The sequence below is a fragment of the Macaca mulatta genome, chromosome 19 (assembly GCF_049350105.2).
Source record: "Macaca mulatta isolate MMU2019108-1 chromosome 19, T2T-MMU8v2.0, whole genome shotgun sequence".
Taxonomy (NCBI): domain Eukaryota; kingdom Metazoa; phylum Chordata; class Mammalia; order Primates; family Cercopithecidae; genus Macaca; species Macaca mulatta.
The window spans coordinates 69,865,051-69,873,951 of NC_133424.1; the positions used below are offsets into that span (position 1 = coordinate 69,865,051).

At 49.0% G+C, this 8,901-nt stretch overlaps 1 protein-coding gene across 4 annotated transcripts; it reads right to left on the reverse strand.

The window, feature by feature from the left end:
- Positions 1 to 373: 373 nt before the first annotated feature.
- On the reverse strand, positions 374 to 8,901 carry ZNF154 (zinc finger protein 154). 4 transcript variants are annotated; one of them, XR_013409778.1, is made up of 5 exons: positions 8,648 to 8,901; positions 4,573 to 4,699; positions 3,454 to 3,542; positions 665 to 2,174; positions 374 to 567 (listed from the first exon to the last, which is right to left on the reverse strand). XR_013409778.1 is itself a non-coding variant. In XM_077980226.1 (4 exons), exons 3-4 carry the CDS (start codon positions 3,479 to 3,481, stop codon positions 1,060 to 1,062), a joined length of 1,143 nt encoding a protein of 380 aa, XP_077836352.1. In that variant the 5' UTR covers positions 3,482 to 3,542; positions 4,573 to 4,699; positions 8,648 to 8,901; the 3' UTR covers positions 374 to 1,059. The 4 variants fall into 4 exon arrangements, 2 of the variants coding, with proteins under 2 accessions (XP_077836352.1, XP_077836351.1); XR_013409777.1 differs by lacking the exon at positions 3,454 to 3,542; XM_077980226.1 differs by having other exon boundaries at positions 374 to 2,174.

Consider the following 8,901-nt stretch of genomic DNA (forward strand, 5'->3'; position numbering starts at 1 on the left):
ATGGAATTCAGGATATCAAGGCATACAGGACCTGGGGAACAGATTTCCCCCACTAGCACTGAACACAATGCAATATTCCTTGTGAACAAGAGAACAATTAGCACCAAAGGATGTCATAGTAACTGCTGCCTACTCAGGCTGACCTCTGTGGCATCCAGGATATAAATTAGGACAATACCCTGTAGTTTTTTCTTGGAGGCCTTGAATAGCAATGAAAACTAGACTCAAACTAGAGAGAGAGCTATATTCTGCCATCCTACTGTCCCTGTCTCTGTTGAGCTACACAATGGGAATCTCCAAAAAAAGTTATTCACCCCTTCATGTTAGCAGAACCCAACTGTTTTATTAGCAGAACCCATACAGTGACTAGAACTCCCAAGATTAATAAGGTCTTTATTATTGTACAAACCAAGGCAGTAAGAGGCAGGTGGTTCCCACAGTTGGTGATTTGGAGGCTGGAAAACTCTATCAAGAGTCATGTGACACCAACAATATCCTGAAATATGTAGTCCTTCTTTTCAGGTCACCAGCAGAGTCCTCTGGGCCAAACCGGGTCAGGTCCATGGCCTAACTCATCAGAAAGGGAAACAAAAAAGAAGGGAATAAATGCTTAGGCTATTTACAAATTCCTCCCATGAATGGGAGAACACCAAGGTTCACTTACCTGAATACACTGGGGTGGGTGAGTGGTGCACACTGGTGGTCACTTGCCAGGTGGTAGAGGTAAAATGGCTTCCACTATAGTATCAGCAGAGACATACATCTGACATGGGCCCTGGGCGGGGCAAAAGGTGCAATGCAGTTCCCACATACCTGGAATTTATGCAGATGTTCAGATAGAGGATGTTTAATTCAGGCTGATGCCACCCTCATAAGGGATCTCCTTCAGAACTGTTATATCAACTGGACATCCCTGCATATCAAAAGTGTCTTTCCCTTGTGCATTCTGTGGCACTCAATGAGATACAGCCTTCAGCTGAAGCTTTCTCACATTCACTGTGTACTCAAGGACTTTCTCCAGGGTGCTAACAGATTTTCCACATTTGCCACTCAAGGCTTTTATCGACTATGAATTCTCTGATGTTTAATAAGGCTGGAGTTATGGCTAAAGGATTTCCCACATTCAGTGCACTCATAAGGCTTCTCCCCAGTGTGAACCCTTCTGTGCTTAATGAGGCCGGAATTTTGAGTAAAGGATTTCCCACATTCACTGCACTCATAGGGTCTTGATCCAGTGTGAACTCTCTGGTGTTTTCGGAGACTGGAGCTGTAGGGAAAGAACTTCCCACATTCACTGCACTCATAAGGCCTCTCCCCAGTGTGAACTCCCCGATGTTGAAGGAGCGCAGACCTTTGGCTAAAGGATTTCCCACATTCGCTGCACTTATAAGGCCTTTCTCCAGTGTGAACTCTATGATGTTCAATGAGGCTAGAGTTTTGGCTAAATGACTTCCCACACTCGCTGCACTCATAAGGCCTGGATCCACTATGAACTTTCTGGTGCTTTATGAGACTGGAATGATATGTAAAGAACTTCCCACATTCACTGCACTCATAAGGCCTCTCCCCAGTGTGAACTCCCCGATGTTGAAGGAGTGCAGACCTTTGGCTAAAGGATTTCCCACATTCACTGCACTCATATGGCCTTTCCCCAGTGTGAACTCTCCGATGTTTAATGAGGTTAGACTTGTTGCTAAATAATTTTCCACATTCATCACATTCATGAGGTCGTACTGCAGTGTGAACTCTCCGATGCTGAATGAGACTAGAGCTTTGCCTAAAGGACTTCCCACACTCTCCACATTCGTAAGGCTTTTCTCCAGTGTGAACTCTCCAATGGTCATTGAGGCTGTGGCTTTTGCTAAAGGATTTCCCGCATTCACTGCATATGTAACATCTTTCTGTAGTGAGTGTTCTCTGCTGCTGAACAAGTGTGTGTTTACGGCTGAATGCTTTTGTGTACTCTCCACAGTTGCTTCTGCTATTTGATTGCTCCCCAGTGTGAGTGGCCTGTTGATGGAGAAATCCCAACTTGGCCAGGAAGTCCTTCCCAGCTTCTCTGCAGGTGGAAGGCTCCCCTGACACATGGAATGTGCAGGTCTTCACAAACAAGGCTGTGCCCACATTGCTTCTGAAATGTTTTTCTCCAAGGTGCTGCTTCCGGTGATGAACATCTGCAATGAAATACAATTACTTCTCACATGCCCCACCCCTATATAATTTCTGCCTATGATGTGTCCCCTTGGACCCAGCCAAGAGCAAAATGTCTCTCAAGACCAAGCTACACGTCTCACGGTGGGGGCCTTCTGGGGAGAAAGACCTGCCTTGGAAGTCCTGAGTTGGGTCTCTCCTTCTAAAGAAATGCTCTGCTCAGAAGATGCCTCCTCATCCACCACTCTATGCCAAAAACCTAAAAGCAAGAAATGCAAGTGAAGTGCACATTAACTATGGTGGGAGGGGGCAGCCCCTATACAACTGTGTGTATGACAAACTCAGGAACAAGTCCATGGGATTGTTTGCATGACAGTAGAGTTGGGTTCGGGCTGCAGATGAGGCTGCATAGCAATTCTAGACTATAAAGATTACGAGAATGGGCTGGGTGCGGTGGCTCATGCCTGTAATCCTAGCACTTTGGGAGGCCAAGGCGGGCAGATAAACAAAGTCAGGAGTTTCAGACCAGCCTGGCCAATATGATGAAACCCCATCTCTACTAAAAATACAAAAATTAGCCTGGCGTGGTGGTGGGTGCCTGTAATCCCAGCTACTTGGGAGGCTGAGGCAGGAGAATCGCTTGAACCTGGGAGGCGGAGGTTACAGCAAGCCAAGATTGCACCACTGCACTCCAGCCTGGGCGACAGAAGGAGACTCCGTCTCAAAAAAAAAAAAAAAAAACCAACAAAACAAAAGATTACAAGAATGTAGGAGAACTTAAGAGGTAAAGGCCACAACCATGAGGTATCACAAAGAGAGAGGCAGGGTGTAATACTAAATCCTCTGAAGGCCGGGCACGGTGGCTCAAGCCTGTAATCCCAGCACTTTGGGAGGCCGAGGCGGGCGGATCACAAGGTCAGGAGATCAAGACCACAGTGAAACCCCGTCTCTACTAAAAATACAAAAAATTAGCCGGGCGCGGTGGCGGGCGCCTGTAGTCCTAGCTACTCAGGAGGCTGAGGCAGGAGAATGGCGTGAACCCAGGAGGCGGAGCTTGCAGTGAGCCGAGATCGCGCCACTGCACTCCAGCCTGGGCAACAGCGTGAGACTCCGTCTAAAAAAAAAAAAAAAAAAAATACTAAATCCTCTGCAAACAACTTTTGCAGAAGCTTATCTGCTGGTGACACTTGAGTGCTGTGTAGAATAGTATATGCAAGCCCAAGGAAATATGACTGCAACGCAGCAGCTGGCCTTCAAGGACTGTTTAAGAGTATGTGCAAGGACGGGCGCAGTGGCTCACACCTGTAATCCCAGCACTTTGGGAGGCCATGGCGGGTGGATAACGAGGTCAGGAGTTCAAGATCAACTTGGCCAAGATGGTGAAACCCCATCTATAAAAAAATACAAAAATTAGCTGGGTGCAGTGGCAGGCACCTGTAATCCCAGCTACTCAGGAGGCTGAGGCAGGAGAATCGCTTGAACCTGGGAGGCAGAGGTTGCAGTAAACCGAGATCACGCCACTGCAATCCAGCCTGGGTGACAGAGTGAGACTCAGTCTCAAAAAACAAAACAAAAAAAGAGTATATGCATATCTCATGACGTACTATGTAGAGACTAACGTTGGAAAGAACTGCAGATGTAGCAGTGAGAAAAACAGGTAAAATATGGAGTCCAGAGATGTGAGGATTAGCCCCAGGCTGGATGTTAACAGCAGAAGTGACAAGTAGAGCTGACATGTCAGCAAAATGTCAAGAATGGTGAAGGGAAACCGGAAGTGAGCTGTGACCACTGGCATTGGCACCAAACTGCTCGCCAAACAGAATAGGTTGCTGCTATGATACGGCATCTGGATAATGTAAGTACTAAGGGAAGAAAGAACAGAAGAGCAGCCTGCACTGTCCCACAAAAAACTCAGCACATGACAGCCCACAGGAAAAACACACACACACACAAATACTACAAAGAAAATTTCAGAGGAATACTTTCTAAGAAGAGTCCATGGTCTACATAAGTAGTGACCATGTCAGTGACAATAACCCCTGGCATAGGCAGGCATAATGAAATGCCAGCTACGGGATGGAAGTAGTAGCTGGGGCACACAGGATCCTCAGATCTGGGAAAAGTCACCCAGACATGGAGGGGACAATCAAGGTGGGATGCAGTTGGGTGACTGCAAGACTGCAGACTCTGCATCCTTCCCTGTGAGACTGTGGGGAGACAGGTATGGGGGCTCCTCAAGGAGAGAAGACAGTATGCACACCTTAGTCTTACACATTAGTCTTACCAATGACAGAACTATGCAGGGAACTGAGAAAGAAGCAGAGCCCATAGTCTTGTCATGAGAAGGACAGACCTGCCGATAGGGAAAAGAGGAAGGGCACAGACTAGCTAAGGGCACAGGAATGGGTAAAAGAACCTTACCTAGGGAGGTTAAAAGAGCCAAGTTCTCCAGCATCACATCACGGTACAGGCATCTTTGAGCCTCATCAAGGAGACCCCATTCCTCCCAGGAGAAGTGTATGGCCACATCTTCAAAGGTCACAGTGCCCTGCCACAATGGGAACAGATGAAACCACCAAGACCCCCTATCCCAAGGACCCACAATGCATACCCCCACATCTTTACCCCATGCCCATTCTCTTCCCAAGCTCCCCAACGGAGAGGAGAAACCAGCACATGGATAAATAGGCATCTAAGCTGGGGGCCTGGCATGGAAGGATCCATACTATCACATCATGAAATCCCCTGGAATGTCCAAGGTCATCTAAGTCTCAATACCAGAGCCCTGCAGCTGTCACTTACTCCCTTTCCAGATGCACATCATTCTTCAGAATACACATCCCTCCTATCTCCAGACACCATAGCCCCAAGCCCAGGGCTGCTACCTCACTGCCCACACCATAGGCATCTCCCTGTTCTTACCCCCCGTGTCACTGTTTTAATCTCTTCCCCTTTACCCCGTTAGTGAAGGCAGGATTGCCACACTAGGGTTATGGATATGGCCAAATACACAAAACCTGACACTAGAAAGATGATACAGCAGCAGGGCACGATGGCTCACGCCTGTAATCCCAGCACTTTGAGAGGCCGAGGTGGGTGGATCACGAGGTCAGGAGTTCAAGACCAGCCTGACCAATATGGTGAAACCCCATCTCTACTAAAAATACAAAAATTAGCTGGGTATGGTGGTGGGTGCCTGTAATCCCAGCTACTTGGGAGGCTGAGGCAGGAGAATTGCTTGAACCCGGGAGGCAGAGGTTGCAGTGAGCTGAGATTGTGAAACTGCACTCCAGTCTGGGTGACAGAGCGAGACTCCGTCTCAAAAAAAAAAAAAAAAACAAAAACAGTTTATTAATCATATGTCCATAGAACCTGGGAGATGAGGACAACATGTACCACACAGGGTCACATGGGGGGTCTAGTCCAGAAAAAAAGTGAATAACCAAAAGCTGTGGAATGCAAGCACTTTGAAAACAAAAAGATCAAGTGCCCCTGGTTCCCACAATGGGCTTCTTTGGAAAACTCCATGGCCTGGTAGGGAGCTGAAATCTGCTACAAAGTGATAGGCAGAAACTGTGCCTGGTCCCCTTGATAAAAAGAGTTGTCTGTCTGGGAGAAGGGTAGGGAGGGAAACTTGTACTCAGGCCATTTGATGTCACCCTGATTTTACCAGAGGTCATACTGGGCCTTAATTTTAGACTTTACACCATAACTTAGCACACAGCATCAAGGATATGCTTGACAAATTCAAACTAGGATCTAATACTACCCTAGATCTCCCAGGGCATCCACTAGTGGTAGCAGCCCCAAATCCTATGAAGGCTCCCTGGCTGGCTCCATTTTTTGCCTCAGACTTAGGCCACACAGAACCACATGTGCATCTCAGATAACCATGGCCGTATTACACTTCTGTGATGTACTTGCTATCCCCTCGGCAGTGACAACCTTCTTCTGTCCACTTAACACTCAAAGACTAGCTCCACTGATCACCTGTCCGAGGCCAAGTGACTGTCACAGATGACCACATTGGCACCTGGCCTTATCCTCCAGGTTGAATTAAACACTCCTGGCCCCATCAAAGTTATCAAAAAATCCTGATGATTCCACAGAATGCCGAATAAGCACTAAGGAAAAAAAGGACAGCCATTTGCCTCAAATACACCTATGCCTCTGCATTCACCTTACATCCACTCTTTCCTTGAAAGCGTATGCCACCTGCCCAACTATCCTCTCCAAACACCCTACCTCCATAGCCACTAACCTCCCTTACCTCTGTTTAGAAAGCCCAAGAACATCACCCACTTACCCAACCAAAAGGCTTGGTTGGTCTTTAGCCCCCACTCTGCCCTTCCTGACCAAATAACCTGTACCACCATGCCTAAAGATTAACCATTCTAGGCCGGATGCGGTGGCTCACGCCTGTAATTCCAGAACTCTGGGTGGCTGAGGCAGGTGGATCACCTGAGGTCAGGAGTTTGAGACTAGCCTGACCAACATGGAGAAATCCCATCTCTACTAAATAAATACAAAATTAGCCGGGTGTGGTGGCGCATGTCTGTAATCCCACCTACATGGGAGGCTGAGGCAGGAGAATTGCTTGAACCTGGGAGGCGGAGGTTGTAGTGAGCCAAGATCACACCATTGCACTCCAGCCTGGGCAACAAGAGCAACACTCCATCTCAAAAAAAAAAAAAAAAAAAAAAAGATTAACCCTTCTAAATGTAATCCGCAGCTCACTCACCTTAGTCCACACAATAACCACCATATTTTGGGTGTCTCCATTCTGAAGCACTCCCCAGATTTCCAGACCTGGGTGTTCACCCACCTGCTTAATGCCTACTTAATGTCTCTGAAACATCTCAAACTCTTACATGACCAAATAAAGCTCCTGTTGTCTCCAGTGAATATTACTGTTAATACCAACTTCTCCATCTCAGTTGAAGAACTGTGGGGGTCATCGCTGAATCCTGTTTCACTCCCTCGCTGTCTACATCAGAAAATTTAGTTGCCCCCTTTAAAAATCTGCATCCAGAATGCAACACATCTAATCAATGATTCTGGTTCATTACCCTGGACTGGCTGTAGCTTCCACTCTGATCTTCTTTCCTCCTCCCTCAACCCCACAGTCTGCTCTCCACGCTAACAGGATGGACCCTGTTAGGACTTTAGCAAGATCACCTCCCTCTTTTAACCCATACCTCCTATTACCTCCAGAATAGGTACCCAGCTTTTCAGGCAGCCACTGCAGTCCTGACTCCTTTCCCCTGCTCTTTGTTCCCAGCTAAAAGGAAAGAGATCTATGGTTTCCTCAAAAATCTCAGCTTAGTTTTACTAAGCACTTGCGCCTCCTGATACCAGTGCCACAGATAACCTTTCACAAGTTTCCACTGGCTGCCAAAAATGGGAACACCTCAGTATAACCCCTGCGATGGACTTAGAGCCCTGGGCTTGGAATTTCTCCAGGGCACCAGACCCAGGATTGGGGTAACAGCACTTAAGAATACTAGAAAACCACAATCCCAAGAACATGTGGGTGCGGGTGGGGGCTACTCAGGGACTGGAACACTCTCCACTTCCTGTGTGAGTTCTGTACGCCCTTCTACAACTAGGAGAACCAGCGAAAGAGGAATGCATCCCTGGTGAGGCTCGATGGGCTCAAGCCTCCCTGTACCCCTGCCTGGCCCTGAACTCAGGCTGGCTGTTTTACTTTCCGGCCTCAGTGCTGTCACCTCTTGCCAACTGCAGGGCAATGAAAAAAAGTTGCAGCCTCCCACTATCTCAATGTCCTCATCGCCCCATCGCTGCTCTTCCTGTGAACAGTCTTTGGAAAAGTTTTTAAACCCTAACATCGGGCGGGCGCGGTGGCTCACGCCTGTAATCCCAGCACTTTGGAAGGCAGAGGCAGGCGGGTCACTTGAGACCAGGAGTTCAAGACCAGCCTGGCCAAAATGGTGAAATCCCGTCTCCACTAAAAATACAAAAAAGTAGCCGGACGTTGTGACGGAGGCTTGTAATCCCAGCTGCTGGGGAGGCTGCGGCAGGAGAATCGCTTGAACCCAGGAGTCGGAGGTTGCAGTGACCCGAGATCGCGCCATTGCACTCCAGCCTGGGCTGGGAAACTCCGTCTCAAAGAAAAAAAAAAAAAAAAACTAACATAAATGGCGTCCCTCCTTTGTTCAAAACTCTCCGTGGCTTCTAGCGTCCTCACAAGAAAGGTACAACCCTAGGAGTAACTCCGCCTCATATTATTCGTTCCCTGCAGAAAACAGCTTTCCGAATTCTCCCGGCTCAGTCGCGCCTCCGACCTTTGCACGCGCCGGTTCCTCCGCCTGTCACGCCCTCCCACACCTCGTCACACGCAGTGTCAGAAACAGGGCCCCACCCACGAGCGCCTCAGTGTCCCCGACCCTGGGCTGCGGAGACGCGAGCAGGCGCCCCTCACTGATGGCTTAGTGGGTGGGGGAAGGCGTGTGAGGCGGTGAGACGCGGCACTCACCTGAGCTGGCGCCCTCAGAGCGGCCGCTGCCATCAGACTGTGGGGAGAGCTGGGCCGGGAGCGGCGGACGACCAGGGTAGGGACCCGGGGACAGGCCTGACGTGGGTCACCCAGGGCGGCGTCGCGAGGCTTAGACGCTTTCGTGCAGCAGGGACGACGACTCCCCTCACGCCTTCGTGGCCCCAACCCGGCGCTCTGCTGTCCCTGATCCGGTGAACACACCCCAGAGAAGCCAAAATGGCCGCCACGAAGAG

Excerpts from the sequence above, each read along its gene's own strand:
- ZNF154 (XM_077980225.1), bottom strand. The coding sequence starts at position 8,680 with ATGGCAGCGGCCGCTCTGAGGGCGCCAGCTCAG. Across the intron at positions 4,700-8,647 it reads CTCTGAGGGCGCCAGCTCAG|GGCACTGTGACCTTTGAAGA; the intron begins GTGAGTGCCGCG and ends CCATTGTGGCAG. Across the intron at positions 2,175-4,572 it reads GGCTCTTTTAACCTCCCTAG|ATGTTCATCACCGGAAGCAG; the intron begins GTAAGGTTCTTT and ends ATTTCATTGCAG.